The 22,078-nt window shown below is 42.0% G+C and overlaps 1 protein-coding gene across 2 annotated transcripts in view; it reads right to left on the reverse strand.

Annotated features, from left to right (window-relative positions):
* Nucleotides 1–22,078, reverse strand: part of SDK2 (sidekick cell adhesion molecule 2) — a 601,666-nt gene that overhangs the window by 76,412 nt on the left and 503,176 nt on the right. For both annotated transcript variants that reach the window (XM_044299247.1, XM_044299246.1), the window contains exons 12-16: nt 18,690–18,792; nt 13,133–13,309; nt 12,901–13,037; nt 5,795–5,942; nt 3,588–3,728 (exon numbers count right to left, since the gene is read on the reverse strand). In XM_044299247.1, the coding sequence (XP_044155182.1) occupies nt 3,588–3,728; nt 5,795–5,942; nt 12,901–13,037; nt 13,133–13,309; nt 18,690–18,792 (706 nt within the window). The remainder of the gene's footprint in view (nt 1–3,587; nt 3,729–5,794; nt 5,943–12,900; nt 13,038–13,132; nt 13,310–18,689; nt 18,793–22,078) is intronic.

The following is a 22,078-nucleotide window of genomic DNA, read 5'->3' on the forward strand; positions in this document are numbered from 1 at the left end:
TGTGGCGATGTCAAACCAGATGTTGACAACTATGGAACCTAGTGGAGAATTGCAGGCCTGCAGGAGAAGGAGTGGGGAGCTGGCACTGGGAACAGGTAAGTCATCTGTCCTTTGCAGTTGTATGGTAGAATGGGGGGGTTGCTAAACCCTTCCATCATTGCACAACCCTTTAACATGGCATTTTGGGGGGTTGTGTAAAGCAAACATTACTTTTAAGGCTAGGTTCACATTAAAGTTATGCCTATCCCGCATCGGTATTTGTCCGACTGAAAGCCAGCATTTATGCTGGAAGCCAGCCCGGTCAACGTCAGATCCCATTATAGTGAATGGATATCCGGCGGAGCCCCGCTGTGTCCATGAAATGCCGGATACGGTGAACTCCAGCAGGCTGTTCTCTGCCTGCCGGCTTTTATAACGCTACTGTGAACGTGGCCTTAAAGGAACACTAAACAAAATAAATCCTGAAAATAATCTGCAAATAATATTCTGCAGGTCTTGTAGAAACCCCCCAGAGAACCCAGTGGTTACTCTCCTGCCCATCTGTTGTATTTTCTCTGGAATCTTGGCTGAAGGGGTGTGATTTAGGAAATTGGTAAGGCCTAAATGACCGTTGCTTCTGCTGCAAACAGGGAGGAGGCTCCTGCTGCAACCAGCTGTCATACAGCCAGACATATGACAGTGAGGAGGAGGAGGAGGGACATGGCTGATCTGGAACATGTGGAAAGAGCTTACAATCTACAAGGGTTAGGTCGGTATAGGTCACCAATATCTGATCTATGGGGGTCCGACACCAATCAGTTGTCTGAAGAGACTGCGGCGCTCTGGTAAGCCCACGACCGCCTCGCAGTTTACGAAGCACAGTGTTGTCCATTGAATAGTGGCCATGCTTGGTACTCAGGCCCATCCCCTTGAAGGCCACGAGACGGATGAGGACTAGAAAGCTCTCCCGGTCTCTTCAGACAACGGATCAGTGGGGGTGCTGGGAGTCGGACCCCCACCGATCACATACAGTATGAAACATCCGGACAGCCCCTCTCTTTTGGGAAGGACATGTCTCTGTAGCTCAGAGGCGCCTTCTAGAAGACATTTCTCAGTCTGGCGTCTTGTTTTACCAGTCTTGTGTTGTGTGCACATCTAATTAATTCCTCCTGTGTTTCACGATAATCCTCTCCGACGCTCATCACTCGCTGCGTGCCTCCTAATAATCTTCACACCTCTCTTCTCTCGTTAGCCTCTCGCTTTCCCGCTCTCTGTCACTGACCTGCCCCATAAGGCCCCTTCTTTCCCCCCATGATTCCCCCCCACTCTCTACAGGTCAGCAATTAAATTGCTCTTGCTATTGTTCCTGCCTTACAGATTCCTTCTGCACTAAACCTGCCTTCGTGCTGCCTTCTAATCCCTATTTTTTCACTCAGCTCAACGTCGAGGCGAGAAAAAAACGTCTGACCTGCAAGTGTGACATTATACATATTAATCAGGACCTGTGACAATGCGCTGTTAATCAGCGAGGGATTAGAGTCGGGATTTAATGTGAATTTATTTGAGGACTGCAGATCGGGAGAGCAGTTAATATTGTACTTCCGCCTGATCAATATCCGTGCATAATCTGTAAGGAGGTCACGTCAAGCCAGACCCAAAATCATATCCTGTATATAAGGAGTGCACTGTATAGAGGGGGTATCCTGTATATAGGGGGTGCACTGTATAGATTGGATATCCTGTATATAGGGGATGCACTGTATAGAGGGGTATCCTGTATATAGGAGGTATACTGTAGAGTGGTATCATGTAAATAGGGGATGCACTGTATAGAGGGGGTATCCTGTATATAGGGGTGCACTGTATATAGAGGGGGTTTCCTGTATATAGAGGGTATCTTGTATATAGGGGGTGCACTGTATAGAGGGGGTATCCTGTATATAGGGGTGCACTGTATAGAGTGGGTATCCTGTATATAGAGGGGTGCACTGTATAGAGGGGGTATCTTGTATATAGAGGGGTGCACTGTATATACAGGGGGTTTTCTGTATATAGGGGGTGCACTGTATATAGGGGGGGTTTCTGTATATAGAGGGTATCTTGTATATAGGGGTCCACTGTATAGAGGTGGTATCTTGTATATAGAGATGTGCACTGTATAGAGGGGATATCCTGTATATAGAGGGAGCGCACTGTATATAGAGGGGGTTTCCTGTATATAAGGGGTATCCTGTATATAGAGGGGTGAACTGTATAGAAGGGGTATCCTATATATAGGAGGTGCACAGTATAGAGGGGGTATCCTGTATATAGGGGGTGCAATTTATAGAGGGGGTATCTTGTATATAGGGGGTGCACTGTATAGAAGGGGTATCCTGTATATAGAGGGGTGCACTGTATAGAGGGGGTATCCTGTATATTGAGAGTGCACTGTATAGAGGGGGTATCCTGTATATAGGAGGACACAGAATAGAGGGGGTATCCTGTATATAGGTGGTGCACTGTATAGAAGGGGTATTCTGTATATAGGGGGTGCACAGAATAGAGGGGGTATCCTGTATATAGGTGGTGCACTGTAAAGAAGGGGTATCCTGTATATAGGGGGTGCACAGAATAGAGGGGGTATCCTGTATATAGGGGTATCTTGTATATAGAGTGGTGCACTGTATATAGAGGGGTTTCCTGTATATAGGGGTATCCTGTATATGGTGGTCCACTTTATAAAGGGGGTATCTTGTATATAGAGAGGTGCACTATATAGAGAGGATATCCTGTATATAGAGGGGACACACTGTATTCCTCCCTCACCTCTTGGAGGTGCTATCTGCAGGTGCAGCAATATTTTGGCGCACAGGCACAGTGCAATCTCTCAGGGGTAGTAAGACATTGCAGGCGGTGACGGCCGTGATGATGCAGAGTGTGTGACGTGCAGCCCTGCAGTATAGCGTTCGGCGTGTCACCCGAACACCAGCCTCCAGCGCTGCCTGTGTGGGGTCTCTTCAGCCCCTGCTAGAATTAATGGCTGGGGCAGCAGGAACTGAAGAGACTACACAGCCCTGTGCTGATACAGTGGTCCAGAAGAAAAAGTTTGACATTTGATAAAATTGAATTAATTAGATTAATCGCCCAGCCTTACCTGGCCAAATACATTTCAACCAGGGTCTGAGCTACTGAAAAAGTGAGTCTGGCTCCCCTCCCAATATGCCTCTTATGGTCATCGAAGAAGATCGCCTAATCATACTTTGTAGAACCGACCATTTTTGCCAGTGGAGGAACCTGGGAAACCTTTCACTGCTGGCCTGCATTTGTCAGTGGTGGTCTGGAAGGCTTTTGCCAAAAACTCCATTGGATTACAAGGTTTGTCCAAGATTTGGGAAAAAAAATAAAAGATTTCCCCCAGAAACAACATTACTCTTGTCCACGCTTTGTGGCTGGTATTGCACTTCATCCCTATTAACACAGGGCTTGGTTGCAATACCCTGCACAACCCATGGGTAAGAATGGTGAGGTTTGTAGAAGAAAAGCATTTTTTTTATATTTCCTAATTCTGGACTAATCATTTTGAGAAGATGTTTCAGACTTTCCCCTTTTATTGTCCGTTCACCCACCTGATAACATAGCCCTTTAAGACACCATTTTGGTGATTCTCTGGAGGTGACTGCCACTGGATCAAGATGGACTGGTTGGTGCGCCCAGTAGCTAGGACATGCTGAGGAGGTGCACTGGGAGGCTCTTCAGGAAGTGTCACGCTGTGGAGAAAAGACCAGGCTGCTCAGGTTCAGACTACACAGAAGCAGTATTATTACACTGACATGAGTACAGTGATACCGGCCACCGAGCGTTGTACACCAGCTCAATGAAACTTATCTGGTTGATACTTTGACATAGAACAAAGTATAAAGCAAAACTCTACATTATGGTAATGAAAAGTTTACCAGGGACATTTATCAAACTTGGCTGAGCTACACCAACCACAAAAAGCTCAGCTCGTCCCGACAGGGATGCTCCTCTGAGATAAGAGCTGTTTCTTCCCGCCGCTAGAGGAAGTACTAAGAGCCACTGACTGAGAAAACAGATTATTCATATTATTTAGCAGTTTTACTCTTTCTAATAGACTGGCAAAGCCTGAAAAACTGTTTTCTTTTTTTTACCAGCCATCTGCAGTATTAATATGTTGATACCTCCTGTATGTAACATCATCCTTACCATGAATTCTGAGATCCGGGAATAAGATACACTTAAACAGGCTAAGTGCAATTAAATACAAAAGGGATAAAACAAACAACTCATATACATATTAAAAAACAATCACTCTGAGTTGTGTTCACCGAGTAAGCTCCTGTTCGCAGTCCTGTAGATGGTTTCTATACATTTCAAGTGTTTTGGAGTTACAATGACTCATCTCAACAAGGAGAGACAACTTTAGATATCAGGGCGCAATTAGGAGTAGATGGAGCAGGCCACCACCTAGGGCGTTACAGGAAGGGGGCACAATTTATATTTATATAAAAAAAAATACTAGACTAGAGATGGGTGGTGCTACCATACCGAGGGTTGTAGTGATAGTATTCTGTAACCCCTGCCTTCGGTGCCAAGAAAGCTTAACCAACTTCTGTCAGTGATCTAGGTACATATTTTTTACCCATCAACTAGACATTCATCAATTCTGCTTTCACTCCCAACTGACATCTAAAGTTTATGGCACTTAGCAGACCCTCATCTCAGAGCTTTCATTTTGAAAAACGTGGATCAGACCAGTTGCTTATATTGGTCCTAAAGCCCCATTCCACCATGACCATTTTCAACAGCATGTTCAGAAAAACCTCAAGGCTAAGGCATACATTGATGCCATAGTATAGGGATAATGCACATGGTGATGTCCTAGTTCAGGATTAAGGACATAGTGATGTCTTAGTACAGGGATAATGTACACAATGATGTAATTATAGTGGAATCATGTGGACAGTGAGGTCTAAGTTTAGGGATTGTACACACACTGATGTCAAAATATCGGCATAGTACACACAGCGATGTCACAGCACAGGAATAATCTACTCAGTGAGGTTGCAACACTGGAATTATACAAACGGTGATGTCACAAGCGAGTATGATGCACATATGATGTCACGGAAATAACATAGTGATGTCACAGCACAAGAAAAATAGATCAATTGATAGATATGAGATAGATAGATAGATAGATACAGTAGATAGATAGATATGAGATAGGTGAAATCATGATATGATGGCATTGCTCAGCACAGCCTGTGGCCAGGTGAAGGGTTAAAGGTTTGCAGAACCTACAGAGACTCATGAGGTTTGGAGGTGTAATATGTGCATCTCTTGACTCCATCAATCACAATCTCAGGAATTCAGTGCAGCTGCAAAAAAATATCTAGATAATCCGCTGAGAGAGAGAGCTTCACAATTATTGTCTTTTTTTTTTTACTTATCATAAAAGAAGGAAAATAAAACAAGCACCTCACTGCTAGGGAGGAACCCCAACTTCAAAGGGCCCGACACTCATCAGAACAACGAGATCTTTCACAAATTCTGTTTAACATTTGTATCTGCAGAAACTGATTATGTCTAACACTGTTTCTCCCCGTGTAATGGGCTCCCTCGACACACATGAAAATAAGAGAAGAAATGCAGACCTTAGTTTACCTCACCGGTGAAACAATAGAGGAACCAAATTATGTTTCTCCTTCAGAGGGCTGAGCCTTCTGGGTAGTCATTAGGCATTTACTTCTAAGGGACAGGAGCTAAAGTTTGGGCACGGATACTTCTCAGCGTTTACCATTAGTCTTCTTACCGTTGTGTCTCTTTGCTAAATTGCCCTTTGCCAACGTCATTCACCGCACAAAGACGGAATTGGTAGAAGCGAGCTGGGATGAGGTTCCTCACAACGAGGGAGGTGTAGTCAGGATCCAAGTTAGCAAATAGGATGGACCATGGGACACCTGTGAGAGAAAAAAAATCATATGGAGGAGGATCCTGAGATGACTATATGTATTGGCCCATCATGTCCACCACAAACAATGGTGACTCCTGGACTAACCAAATGTTCCAGTGTATGGTTCCTTTTGCTCTAGGAACCACTGTAACCTCATCTAAATATAAATATTCAAAGGATTTATTTGGTTTATGAAACCCAATTTTGACCAGTGGTCCAGCACTGTGACTACAAAGAGTTTCTATCTCACATTCATGCAAAATCTAAACAGCCTACCAACCTAATGTAATGCTTAAAGGGGTTGTCCCACAAAAAATATTTTACATTTTTCAAACCAGTCCCTGGATCTGAATACGTTTGCAATAATTTTATTTAATAAAATGTATTTGTATAAAACCATTTACTGTTTGTTCTTTTCCTTATTTCTTTGTCAACCTCACTGCGGTGGTCACACATGCTCCTTTCCATCCTTCAACTGCCTCTAACCATATCTTATATAGAAGCTGTGACAGTTACAGGGTGAGAACTGCATCAGAAAAGACATTCCACCTGTGAAAGGACATGTCCACTGAGACAGGACATGCCTTCGTGAGAGGCCAGCCAAAAATAAATCAAGCAGAGCAATTGAAGCAATCAATCATAGATCTCTGGGTCCATTTGAGGTGCAGGGCTGGTTCTAACTCTAGGTTGAGTGCTATATGATGTCTAATTTTTATTTTTTACATTAATCATAGTATAACTGCTTTAATTACTCCTATGCTATTGCTGGACGGAAAGTGGCCACTTGCTGACAGGTTACTATACATATGACAGCAGCAGGTCACAGCATATTTTCGAGGAAATTTTACAACTCTTATCAAATGGCCTTTGAAGGCAATTCTACATCATATTTATTTCCTCACTTTGTACTACCCAATTGCTTAAACTATGAAGTGATATTTTATAAATCTGCCATATATAAGAAAATTACTGCTAACACTGTCCGCTATTTACAAGACTATAACTACTATAATACTGCCTCCTATGTACAAAAATATAACTACTATAATACTGCTCCTATGTACAAGAATATAACTACTATAATACTGCTCCTATGTATAAGAATATAACTACTATAATACTGCTCCTATGTTCAAGAATATAACTACTATAATACTGCTCCTATGTACAAGAATATAACTACTATAATACTGCTCCTATGTATAAGACTATAACTACTATAATACTGCCTTCTATGTACAAAAATATAACTACTATAATACTGCTCCTATGTACAAGAATATAACTACTATAATACTGCTTCTATGTACAAGAATATAACTACTATAATACTGCCTTCTATGTACAAGACTATAACTACTATAATACTGCCTCCTATGTACAAGAATATAACTACTATAATACTGCTCCTATATACAAGAATATAACTACTATAATACTGCCTCCTATGTACAAAAATATAACTACTATAATACTGCCTCCTATGTACAAGAATATAACTACTATAATACTGCTCCTATCTACAAGTATATAACTACTATAATACTGCCTTCTATGTACAAGAATATAACTACTATAATACCGTTCCTATGTACAAGAATATAACTACTATAATACTGCCTTCTATGTACAAGACTATAACTACTATAATACTGCCTCCTATGTACAAGAATATAACTACTATAATACTGCTCCTATATACAAGAATATAACTACTATAATACTGCCTCCTATGTACAAAAATATAACTACTATAATACTGCCTCCTATGTAGAAGAATATAACTACTATAATACTGCTCCTATCTACAAGTATATAACTACTATAATACTGCCTTCTATGTACAAGAATATAACTACTATAATACCGTTCCTATGTACAAGAATATAACTACTATAATACTACCTTCTATGTGCAAGAATATAACTACTATAATACTGCCTCCTATGTACAAGACTATAACTACTATAATACTGCCTCCTATGTACAAGAATATAACTACTATAATACTGCTTCTATGTACAAGAATATAACTACTATAATACTGCTCCTATGTACAAGAATATAACTACTATAATACTGCCTCCTATATACAAGAATATAACAACTATAATACTTCTCCTATGTACAAGAATATAACTACTATAATACTGCTCCTATGTACAAGTATATAACTACTATAATACTGCCTTCTATGTACAAGAATATAACTACTATAATACCGTTCCTATGTACAAGAATATAACTACTATAATACTGCCTTCTATGTACAAGACTATAACTACTATAATACTGCCTCCTATGTACAAGAATATAACTACTATAATACTGCTCCTATATACAAGAATATAACTACTATAATACTGCCTCCTATGTACAAAAATATAACTACTATAATACTGCCTCCTATGTAGAAGAATATAACTACTATAATACTGCTCCTATCTACAAGTATATAACTACTATAATACTGCCTTCTATGTACAAGAATATAACTACTATAATACCGTTCCTATGTACAAGAATATAACTACTATAATACTACCTTCTATGTGCAAGAATATAACTACTATAATACTGCCTCCTATGTACAAGACTATAACTACTATAATACTGCCTCCTATGTACAAGAATATAACTACTATAATACTGCTTCTATGTACAAGAATATAACTACTATAATACTGCTCCTATGTACAAGAATATAACTACTATAATACTGCCTCCTATATACAAGAATATAACAACTATAATACTTCTCCTATGTACAAGAATATAACTACTATAATACTGCTCCTATGTACAAGAATATAACTACTATAATACTGTTCCTATGTACAAGAATATAACTACTATACTACTGCTCCTATATACAAGAATATAACTACTATAATACTGCCCCTATGTACAAGAATATAACTACTATAATACTGCCTCTATGTACAAGAATATAACTACTATAATACTGCTCCTATGTACAAGAATATAACTACTATAATACTGCCTCCTATATACAAGAATATAACTACTATAATACTGCTCTTATGTACAAGAATATAACTACTATAATACTGCTTCTATGTACAAGAATATAACTACTATAATACTGCTCTTATGTACAAGAATATAACTACTATAATACTGCCTCTATGTACAAGAATATAACTACTATAATACTGCTTCTATGTACAAGAATATAACTACTATAATACTGCCTTCTATGTACAAGACTATAACTACTATAATACTGCCTCCTATGTACAAGAATATAACTACTATAATACTGCTCCTATATACAAGAATATAACTACTATAATACTGCCTCCTATGTACAAAAATATAACTACTATAATACTGCCTCCTATGTACAAGAATATAACTACTATAATACTGCTCCTATGTACAAGAATATAACTGCTATAATACTGCCTCCTATGTACAAGAATATAACTACTATAATACTGCTCCTATCTACAAGTATATAACTACTATAATACTGCCTTCTATGTACAAGAATATAACTACTATAATACCGTTCCTATGTACAAGAATATAACTACTATAATACTGCCTCCTATGTACAAGAATATAACTACTATAATACTGCTCCTATATACAAGAATATAACTACTATAATACTGCTCCTATGTACAAGAATATAACTGCTATAATACTGCTCCTATGTACAAGAATATAACTACTATACTACTGCTTCCTAAACAGAAACATTAGCTAGTCCGCACTTGGTATATCTGTGCATGGTTTTTCAGCAGTATTTTAGTCCAGATGGAACATAGAGGCGCCGCTGCTCTTTCATTGGCCACATTAACCACACTGCTAATCCCTGCCTCTGATTCACTTTACCTCAGGCCCTGATCTCTTGTTCTGCTTCAACTTAAAGTAAGTTTGTGTTTCGAGGTTTTGTTCGACGTCTCATGTCTCCTCTTTAAAGCTGTGCCCCCCCCCCCCCCAATTTTTCCTTTAAGCTATAAGTAAGATCTAGGAGCCTTTCCTCTTGTGCTTTGTTAGGTAGGTACGGCAGTAGTAAGCCGCACACAAGGCACTATCAGCCATGTTCTCCTCTATACATGAAGACAACAACATGAACACCGCACTTGTGAGAAGGCTTATCACGCTCCAGTCTTGCAAGGGGCATTCCAATGACACAAGGAAAACAAGTTGTTGTTTTTTTTTTTTCAAGGTTTTTGCCCTGATGATGGAGAGAGGAAGATAAATATGGTCTATCGTCAATGGAAATCAGAAAAGGGTCTGCCCTAGGGGTTCAGTCCTTAGGGGTGTCGAATGAGATATAAGATCTGCATATGATATGCGCAGGCAGGCGAAAGAGATGCTAAATCTCTCTGAAGACACCTCATAAATATGGAATTCAACTCGCAAGGCAGAGAGATGCCTGCAAATAAGACGAGGCTGAGGTTAACCCTATCCTGGCCACCCGGGTGAGACGCCGGAAGGTCGGTGGGGCCTCATAGACGACCCTCTCTAGTTCTTACTTATTGCTAAGACGGCGCAGGGGCGCGGTTTTATTTGGTGACTATCAATTTTCTTTTTTTCTTTTTTTTTCCGCCGAGGAAAAATCAGAACGTTGACTCTGAAAATGCCAGGTTTGAGTGGACCTATAAATACGGTCATGAATATTAATGCGCCAGCCACCTGGATTCCACGGCAGATTAATATGGCAGCTGAAGGGTTAGTGTTATGATCTACTTTGCTATTCCGCTCTGTGTCTTGATGCTAAGCCATCTATCTACAGGACGTGCTTATCTGCACAATACAATGTTGCCGGGGAGCTGCGCCGTTCATACCAAGTAAGTTGGTGCGCCATAAAAACTGGAAAATTCAATTTACGGGAAAAAGAAAGCAGGTACGGGATAAGGCACGAGCAGCAGCTTTAAAGATGCAGTTTGCAGCAAAACAAATAATAAGATTAAAGGAAGCGGATGTTAGATTTTAGTGAAAAGATGACCTGTGACCCTTAGTGAATTGCTACCGTATTTTCCGCTGTGCAGGCAGCTTCTCGCTCTGCTGTTTTACACGGGAGACCTAGTAAAACTGAGCGTGAAGAGGGGACTGTAATTTAGAAATGACAGCATTTCAATGCGATTGGCTACTTTTATGTGATCTGTAAATGACTAGTGATTCATGGGCTGGCCACTGCTGGTCCTAGAATAAAAGGATATCATCTCCTCAAACTAAAAAGGAGGCCTTGGTGTGCCACATATATTACAGGACTCTTCACCTTACGTAGGTGCCTTGCTGTGGCCCGGGAGGAGCACAGTGGAGGATGGGAGTGGTAGAGGCTCTGGCTACAATAGTTATTCACAGTAGCAACCCTCAGACCGATGCTCCCTAGGGCTGGGGCGGTGATAGGAGGGCAAGCCATTTTTTCCCCCTTGGGGCACGCCCTAATGCCGGGGCTCTTGCTTGATGGTAGTTGGAGTGCCCTTAGAGGTATGAGATTGGTACAGGTGTAGAGATGTAGGTTATATGGCCGGCGAATGGTGCTAGAGTCAGTACCCAGGCCAGTTGTAGAGAAATTGACAAGTCTCTCTTTACTAAGATGCCGAACGAGAGTTATAGTACCTCCAACGATATGAAAGACAGTTTGAAACAATTTGCAGTGCAAACTTTCCCCGATAGCAATGTATGAGTATGAGCAATGATGGGGCTGTAGTACTCCTCTATGTCTTTCTCTCTCTTTAACTCTCTCTGCAGAATATAAGGCTGGCAATAAAGTTCTTTCAAAACGTGTCTGTAATTCCCAGCTGAGGAAAAGAGGATTAAGATGTGGCTGGCCAGGACCATGTCCAAGTCTGGAGGGTGTGTTAGCAATATCCATCTCACTACAGTAAAGTCTCTATTCGCCTTAAACAGCGAATACCTTACTGACTGACTCCATTGCTTGGACATGCAGATTGTGGACCTTCTAGCTCTTTCTCTCTCTCTGGAGTACTGTAGAGTAGAGATGACTTTCTTCATGCAAATATCTCAAAGATTCTCTGGGACTCAGGACTAGTCTTCTGAGAAGTGTAGCTTCCTCTCACTTCCTCAGTTAATAATAGATTCACACTAAACTAGGGGCATACCTAAGTCTCTATCCACAAGATAGAGGATAAGTGGCTATTTTGTGGGGTTCTGACCCCTGGGACCCCCAGCAATCCTGGGAACAGGATCATGAGCCCTGCCATTCCATTAATTCTCTATGGGACTGCCAAAGGTAGCTGAATAAAGCTCTCGTCTTTGTCCAGGGATGGCCCATTAAGAATGAATGGAGCGTCAGGGTGAATGCTCAACCTGACACTTGGGGGAACAGGACCCATGTTCTCAAGATTGGTCGGGGTCCTAGCGGCCAGACCTCACCAATTAGTTAGGTATCTCCTATTCTGTGGATAGGGGATAACTTCAAAACTTGCATACCCCTGCACCTTATATACATCTAATATACAGTAAATCCAGAGTATCGTGAAGGACATATCAATCCTCATATACTATTTACAGCCTGTCCTACCTCAAAGATCACCTGAAGGCGCCTCCCTCTTATAGTCCTATCGGTTCCAACTACAGGCCCCTGGGCTATTAGTCATGCAAGGGTCTGAGATGATTTGCTTCCTATGGCTCCCCTACTTTATCAAGGTGTTGGACCCTTTTAATAATTCAAGTCTTGTCAATGGCACTTTGGCGGTTTTGGTGTCGAAGCTGAATAGACTAAAGCTAGTTGTGATCAGATCAATCGTGTTGGCCAAATCTATTGTTGCCACACTGTTTCTGAGCAGCCATGCCGTGTACATGCATGGGAATTAGTATTACTGGGCTCCCGAGGGCCATTTGTCAGACTAGTTAAAACATCGAGACAGGCGTGGACACAAGTGTAGCACAAGCTCATGATTCTTCTCAGTCACGACTATTTTCCATGAGGATGAAAGTATCTAGATCCATGAGGAACTTACTGTTTTCAGAGACCTCCACAATGTAGCGGATCAGTGGACTGTTACCATCAAAGGGTCTGGCCCATGTTAGATTAATGGATCGTGGCTCAGCGCTGCTTAGCATTGCCACTGGGTTCTCAGGAGCGTGAGGAAGTTGTCTAGAAAGAAAAAAAAAGGCACCTTATTAGTTGATGACCTAAAACGTTGATATTTTCATTGACAATAAAACAAAGCCACTGATGGACATTCATACCTTACTCTTAGGTGAGCACTCCTGGAATCGTTTCCTCCTATGGACAGGACACGGCAGGTGTACGTTCCAATATCTCCTGACCATGTTTGGGAGAGGTGCAAAGTGCCATTCTTGTCCATCTGGAGTCTAGGCAAGTTATCTACACTCAGAGGAACGCCGTCCTTTTCCCACACATACCTGGGACAGAAGAGAAGATATACAAAATGTGATCAATATCTAAAGAGTGATGGCTGGTTATATTACCCCCTAGCCTAAACATTGGCTCTACTGGAGCATCTCGATGGGCATCCCTTGGTGACCTAAAGTAGTTGATGTAATTGGCAATAATTGTGCCCAGTAAACTCTGCGTCTTCCCCAGGGCAGGATATACCGATCAATACCTGTAATAAAACATCCCCATAAAATATAAAAGGAGAAAATCCCTGGTAAATGTAAGAGGTTCTTCTTCATCTGTCAGACCTAGTCAGTTGTGTCTCGGTTTGGCTCAGCAATTCAGTCTAATTAGACATTGATATATGAGTATAACGGGGCATATTTGTTTTTCAGGAGTCTTGAAAAATTGGGTGGCATCAATGGCCAACATAGACGTAAAGTTTTATCATTTTTGCGAACACACAGACGAGATGAGGACGACGCCTGTATTTTCTAATATTTTATCTCCTACGTACAAGTCATCTACATACTGATATCACAATCTATTTATAGATGGTGTCGCGCATATTGTACACATCTCGGCCCAGCGGGAGGCCCTGTCAGAAGACTTCCAGATGGGCTCTTTGTACCATACATCATTTTTACACTTACAAGATAACTGATGAAACATCTCTATAAAAATAAATCATTAAATTCACAAACAGATTTCATGTACAGATTCTGGTGATTGCGGAAAAAAACTTTAAGGTTAGGTCCACCAGGGGGTAATCATATTCATACACAGATTCATACTGCGTTCATTTATAACAGGTGGTTATGAAGAACAACCCCCCCCCCCCAAAAAAAAAAAAAAAACACTCTGCATGTTGACGATATTTGGGACCATAAAACTTTACAGCAAGTCACCAGATTGAAACTCCTGCTGCTCTGGGTAGGGCCTCCCTTATGCTATTTCCTAAATCACTCATGAGTGGGGGATAGAAGGTCCTGCACTGAGGATTTAGGATTTTACCTAATGTGGATCTTTTTATGGTCCCATACAAGTTTACGAATAATTTTTCTTCAAAGGGGTAAGTTCAGCCAAACTATTTTCCTGACATATCATAAAGTGGCACAAGAGGAAGTCAATGGGGTTAATTTCCGTATTTTTGGACAATAAGACTCACTTTTTTAGCAGTAAAATTAAGTCTTGCTTATAGTCCACAGTCAGGGTGCTCCAGCAGTGCCAGACCTCCCTGACTACTTTCTTAAAGATCAGGCCGAGTACTCATACAGCTCTTTGCTGGATTAATGAAAGAGCTGTGCATCTTTACACTTCTCTCTCCCCTGCCTGACTCCTTGATCTGTGTGATCGGTGCAGACAGGAGCGAAGGGTAAGCGGTCATTTAGCTCAAAGAAGCTTAATCTGCTGCCCTCCCTCTGTTTCAAAACTACAACTCCCAACATGCCCCAATAGCTTAAGGCTGTCTGGCCATGCTGGGAGTTGTAGTTTTGCAACAGCAGGAGGGACACGTGTTGGGCATCCTTGATTTAGCACATGGGAGAGGACTGTGTGAGAAAGACAGCTTTGTCTTAGCTAGCTAAAGGACCTTTGATGATGTCACCAGTGGAAGGACTAGGACCAGTAAGACGACTACACTGTGGGCACTGTATTGTACTGTACACTGGAACTTGTAATGTTTATTGTGATGCTGATACTATGTACACCTATGGGAGCATATTTTTTATGATTGCATTTTACTCATTTTGGGCTAAAAATTATTCGATCTTTACAAGGGTTAAAAATCAGTCTGTTTGCAAGCTTCCACTTACTGTTTTCCTTGAATCCAGCCACCTGACGGCTCATGTGTAGCTCTTATATTTGATCATCTGACCTCATAAACACTTATTTAAGCCATCAGATTGATAACAACTCAGCTATAATGAGTATTTATGAGGTCAAGAGATCAGAGAGAACAGCTACACATGAGCCGTCCGATGACTGGATTCAAAGAAAACAGAAAGTGACAGCTTGCAAGCAGACTGCATTTTTTACCCCTATATCTTGGAAATGGCTGAACATTTATTAATAAACACCAAATGAAAAAAGATTTTTTTGCCCAAAAAGAGTAAAATGCAACCATAAAAAAAAAAAAATTGTCCATAGCCTTTAAATTTGATGTCAGAGACTTCAACTCAATGGGGTTCCAACAATCTTCTAAAAATTAGTGACCATGTTGTCTGGTTAAAGGGGTTATCCTATGGTTAATGTAAAAAATCAAAATCAGACATCACATAGTACATGGCAATCTCTTTCTAATGAAGAAAGAACCAGCCCTGTACCTCATGCGAATCCAAAGCTTGAGTCATTCATTGCTCTGCTAGATTTACTTTAAGCTAGAATCATAGCAGGCATGGGCTTTCTCAGGGGGTGTCCTTTCAGTTACAGTTGAAGGATGGATCTGAGCATTTGCGTCCACTTCAGTGAAGTGGACAGAGAAATTAGAAAATGAACAAACAGCAGGTGGCGCTGTACAAATAGATTTTACTGAATAGCTCAGTAGCTATAGTTAATTTTTAATTACATGCAATTTTAAAAGTATTCAGATCCAGGTGCTGTTTTTTTGTGGGGTCTCCAAAGTTTTTGCTTAGCCTTGGATGGTGCGTTGCAAATTTTGTAATGACTGGTCAAAGGGAACCAGCTTTAAAAAAAAAAAAAAAAGTTGGACAGACCCCAAGTCTGGGCAGCACTCCAATGTAATTTTCTGATATACTCATATTGCATGTCAAAAATGATATTTTGTTGGATTTCCCCTTTAAGATGAATCCAATGATGAATGACTTGATTTACCAACCAGACGGTTTCCCATCCTAGCCAGCCCCCACCACTGTCCCAAAATGCACAGAGAGAAGTTCCTGCATGCTATGATGCATATGCTGTAGAAAAGAGAATTAATATCACCCAATAAAATATTCACTGCGGATGAAGTTAAGTAAGATTAATTTTTTAACTTCTATTAAATTTTTTACAGAGTTCACCATGGGCTTTCTTTCCCCCCGCTGTCAGGAACCAATTAGGAATGTTTAATTTTCCCTCATTATTTATGGGTGAAGTATAGGGAGAAATGAGATTGTCTTAATTAGGCACGGGTCCTCTTGAGCTCCAGCCTGGCGCAGGGTCGGGTGACCCCTATATTACGTCTCATTATAACAAAAGAGACTAAGTGATTAAAGGAAAGTGTAATATGTAGAGTGTGGAAGCCTATCACGCAGAGCCTCCAGGATTTCCTGGTCTGTGGTGTGAAGACAGCTGAATGTGCTCAAGGAGAAAACTAAAGTATAAGGAGGGCAACAAGAGTATACCTTATTACAGTCTGGGTATTGAGGAAAGTTTAACTTTTTGAGCAACCCCTATAAATTCCGGAGAACCAGGATCAATCATATCACCAGCCCAGGTAAAGACAGAAGACTTGTCTTAAAAGAGGCTGCAGTCATAGTCACTCGTGTTTGCCTCATGTAAAGGTCCCACTGATTACCCAACGAGTGAGCAAACTCAACGGATGGCCAATAGGGGTGTGATTAGAAATGAAGAATTGGTCATACCAGGGGTGTAACTAGAAGAGTCTAGGCCCCCATAGCAGATTTTTTAACTCTTTCCCCCTGAGCACCTTTCCCGCAACCACCCCTCCCGTGGCTAGTCAAGACAGCCCACCTTCACCACACACCCACTCAGTCATGGAAAAAATCCTATATAATAAAATCCCTCTGTGCCTGCTCTGTGTCCGTGCGTGTGTGCCGAAGTTAAATGCGCATGCGCGACGCACCGATTTAAATGCGCATGTGCGATGTACCAAGTTAAATGCACATGCGCAATGCGGTGAGTCAAATGCGCATGCGCAATGTGCCGAGTTAAAGGCACATGCGCGATGTGCCGGCCAATAGAACTGCAGCGCACCACATAGCCATCTGGACCTCCCACATCAGTGCGCCGCCGGCCAATAGAGACACGGCACACCTCAGGCCTCCTGAACTGCCCACAGCAACAGCGCAGTAACATCAAAGCTGCCCCACACGCCGCAGGTACCGCCCACAATTGCACCGGCCGCCCGAACTGCCCACATTAGCGCGTTGGTGGTCAATAAAAACACATCGCACCTCAGGCCTCCTGAACCGCCCACAGCAATAGCGCTGTCCTACACGCAGCCGGTACTGCCCACAATTGTGGCAGCCAATAAACACAGGGTGCACCACACGCAGCTCGGACGGCCCACAGCAGTGCGCCGTTATTATGGTGTGCTGTGTCACTTTGAGCTCCGCCATTAAATGAAACAGAAGCGCCGCCATTACAGTCCTGTCAGATACAGCAGCTGCTGCTGCTCAACACCACCAGTCAGTGCCAGCCATCTCAGTCATCAGTGATTGCCACCAGTAACAGTGCCAGCAGTCTCAGCGCCACCAGTCAGTGCCAGCCGTCTCAGCCACCAGTCACAGTGCCCGCAGTCTCAGCCACTAGTCAGTGCCACCAGCCACAGCCACCAGTCACTGATCAACGCCGCCCCCACACTCCGTCCACACCGACCACACCCTGAGCGCCGGCCGCTCAATGCCGCCCGCGCCGTCTATGGAACACGGTGTGATGATTGCTCTGCACACCGGACATAATGTCTAGTATGAAAATAAAAGATTTACTAGCGCTGGAGTCAAGAGTTTACTTTACAGTATACTGCTCAGGCCTGTATGCCCCCTTAGTACCACACACAGTAGTTATGCCCCCTTAATACCCCCACACATTAGGTATGTGCCATCAAACATTAGAATGCCTCCTTAGTGCCCCCCTTGAAGTAGTACTGCCCCCTTACAGTAGTGCTGCCATCTTAGTGCTCCCCTTAAAGTAGTGGAGCTGCTCTAGTGTTAAAAAAAAAAATGTAATACTCTCTAGTGCCATTCCCCCGATGAACGGATCACATCACGCTCTCCCCAGCAGCAGGAGCAATGCGGTGACGTCATTGTTCCAGCTGAGCTGAGCAGGAGGGCGCACAGGCTGGATAATCTTCAACCTGTGCACCATCCTATTTAGCCTGCAATGACACGCTGGGGAAGGAGACACAGGTCCTAATGGATGACAAACACAGCAGTTACACTCAGGCCTGAGTCTGGCTGCTGTGTCTGTCATCCTTTACAGCTCAGGCCTCGCCTGCTAGTATACACACACAGTCATCATTACCGCGCTGATATATACTGGCAAGCGAGGCTCCCTGCTACTGCAGGCCTTGTAGCAGATGCTACAGCGTAGTTCCATCACAGTAGAGAAGAGCTTTTCCATCATGCCTGCTTTCATAAGGGAGGTTGGTTCTCTCAAAATCAGTAATAAAACAGCTGGAGTGGGACATAGACATTAAATGTGTCTGCAGCTATGGCACCTTACCTGATGGTAACGCTTGGGTCATGAGATACGCCACACGCCATTGACGCTTTTGTCCCCTTGATAACATTCTGGTCTGTCGGGGGATTGGTGATACGGGTTCGAGCTGTCGAAACAAGAGAGTTCACTGATTACCCGTATTCTGTTTGTGCCAGTTGCTGTAAAGTATTATTACTAGGGACGGTGACCTTCTATGAGCATTTTTTTTAAGCATACTACATTTTGACAAAATGGTTTCTGTAAAGTTTTCTTCACCTTGTTTCAACAGGGATTTAAGCTACAGGATTACACAAGCCCTTTACTAAGGTCAATACTTGGATCCGCAACGCATACTGCAGACATAAGTCAATTTGCTTCGCTCTTCATCTTCCATCTAAAGCTACTTTCACACTAGCGTTTTTGCTGGATCCGGCAGGGTTCAGCAAAAACTCTTTCGTTACTGATAATACAACCATCAGCATCCGTTATGAACAGATCCGGTTGTATTATCTTTAACACAAAAACTCTCCAGTGGGTGCCCCAAATTTTCCATTCTACAAATGACCTTCTACAAATAGGTGTCAGTGGCACACAAAGCAAATTCAACATCTTTCTGCTCAATCCATTTTTGTTTTTTCCTGACATGGCAAGGTTAACATCTGAATTGACGAACCAATGTATGACATCTCGACGTGGTCTTTTCAAATGGAGCTGGGAAGACAGGTTTGATGGTCCTCTAACTCCCCCCGGTCTCTAGTGTTACACAGAAGATAAAGTCACAGGACAAGCTAATTTCACTCCTGTCATTGTAGACAATGTGGAGCGATCAGCTGAAGGATCACGATTGTGAGAGGCAAAGAGAAAGACAAAGGGGCTCGAAGCAGCGCACATTGTATTAAAGCCCGAGGAGCGGATTCCCGGCATCTCATTTAATCCCACTCGCTGGCAGATAAAAGGAATATCTACCGGGTCTGTGCAGTTTGTCAACTCTACAAGTCACTGAAGGCTCCCAGAACTGTGTATTTTCTGAAGAACCTCATAGAAGTCAAGGTTTAACCATGGCAACCTTTCATTTAGGTCCTAATTTCAGGGGACCAATTATTTTAAGTGAAGACTAACCTGAGTCCTATTAACTGAATAGTTTCAACTTGAAAAGGCACCGATTCAGATAATGATCATGGACCTCAATTGGGAAGATCCTTTTTAACCCCTTAAGAACCGGGCCAATTTTTGTTTTTACGCTTTGTTCTTTTTTCCTTTTAAGAGCCATAGCTTTTTTCATTTGCTGTTCACATATGCCATATAAAGGCTTATTTTTTGCAGAACAAGTTGCATTTTTTAATGGCACTATTTAATTTACTGTATGGTTTTATATTTTTAAAAAATTTTAGTGTCCCTATGAGTGTTAAATATACGATCTTGTGATTGTTTGTACCATAGACTTCAATAGAATACTATTGAAGTCTATGGGATTTTGACACGCTGCCTATTAAGCTGTGCCGCAGGTAGGGCTTAACAGGTAGCTTACTGTGGCAGGCCTGGGAAACTCCACATGGCCTTAGGCTGCCATAGTACCCAATCAGAACCCTACAATTTCTTAGGAGAACAGTGGGAGCCGCCTATTTACTGCGGGGAACTGAGGGGTTAAATGACCAGGGTCAGAGTCTTCTCTGATCCTGGTCATGGCGGCCAGGTGTCAGCTGTACTACTTGTGATGTATGAGCTAAGCCCGCTCCATAAATCCCTTACACATACAGTTATGTCATTAAGGGGCTAACTGAGATTCGCCCTTTGTATTCTGGCTTCCATATAGGAACAGAGCTTTTTAATATTATAGTTTTTATACAAGTTTTAGGGCTATTTTGAAAACCATAGTTGATTAAGGCAACTTATACATTCCCTTAAGAGATCTATTACTTCTATTAAAGGGAATGTATCGTCAGAAAAAGAACCATCATTTAAACCAAATTTTACACATTTTTAAGAATTTTTATTTAATTTTCTAAATTTGTTTTAAATTATCTTTATTTTAAAATCCTGCATTTTTCACACTGGCCACTTGATCTAATAATAAGCTGACCTTGTTATGCAGAGATCAACTTTTCAGCAGTCATCTCATTATCATTAGAATTACAATAGCAATATCACCTATACACAGTAGATAACACGCAATCCACAATACACAATAGGTCGCAGCTTATCTACTCCCCCTCCCTGGACAATGATCTCTGTTGATCTATGTTTTGATTCATGCAATGGGGAAATGCAGTAGCAGCCTGCGGGAATCAGGAGCAGGAGCAACGCGGGTGCCCAGGAGCAGGGTAAGTATAACTGATATGAGGTGCCCTGGCATGGGGGGGGGGGGCATTATAAGGGTTGTATAACCTCTTTTATTCTTATCCTAGCAGGATGACAAATGGAGGACAAACACGGATCCTTCACAGACATCTTCACAGATGAACCACTGACCATCTTGCCCCCGATGTCATCACGGACGTGTGAATAAGGCCTTACTCCATAATCACACACATCCACCCCATCTTATGTAAGTGCTCCTAACTTTCGCCTGTCATATGGTTTCAGAGAATAAGCAGGGGCGCACCACCAATGAGGCGAGGTGAGGCGAGGCTTAGGTTAAGAAATTGACATTGGGGGTTGTGACGCCGTTTTAGTTTACGCCACAAGCAGCAGAAAGGCTAGGTGCACCCCATAAGAGGATGACCGATAACCCAGAGGCCACCCTTGCTATGCGCCTATTATCTCTGTATACCCTTACAGTATATAGTCTTTATTTTTTATGATACTGTCACTTAACTCCTTCATGACCTATGGGAAGTTACCTCCTCAACACCAATTTTTTTTTAATATACCATAAATCTGCTACGCTGGGAATTAGATATTTTATTAGGAACGTACTCCGGTGACTTTTATGTTGCTTTATTGCAGCTGCAGAATATTGCTCTGCACATATTTATGGTTTATTTTTAGGTAAAAAACAAGCCGTCATAGGAAGTAATTACTTGAAAACTGGCTCCAATATAAATGTGTGTGTGGGGGGGAGAAGATTGTGGGCTCCACGGGGGACACAGACCGATCAGTGATTGTCATCTGTGTACAGCGCTGTGGAATATGTTGCTGCTATAAGAAAAAAAAATAAAAAATTTTCTTCACTATTACAACTATATAAATGTACAAAATATATTGATTGTATTTCCCTTTAGGGTAGGTTCCGGCAGGCTGCCCTGGCAGAGAACAACCTGCTGGAGTTCATCGGGTCCGGCCTAGCTGGATAATGCTGTTCACCGCCATTGATTACAATGGGATCCGGACGCCTTCTGGCAAAATGTCGGCTTTTTGCTGTTGCATTCACTGACACATCTAATAGCATCAGAGTTCTGTCAGTATCTGCAGAA

Source organism: Bufo gargarizans, chromosome 6 (assembly GCF_014858855.1).
Source record: "Bufo gargarizans isolate SCDJY-AF-19 chromosome 6, ASM1485885v1, whole genome shotgun sequence".
Classification (NCBI taxonomy): Eukaryota; Metazoa; Chordata; class Amphibia; order Anura; family Bufonidae; genus Bufo; species Bufo gargarizans.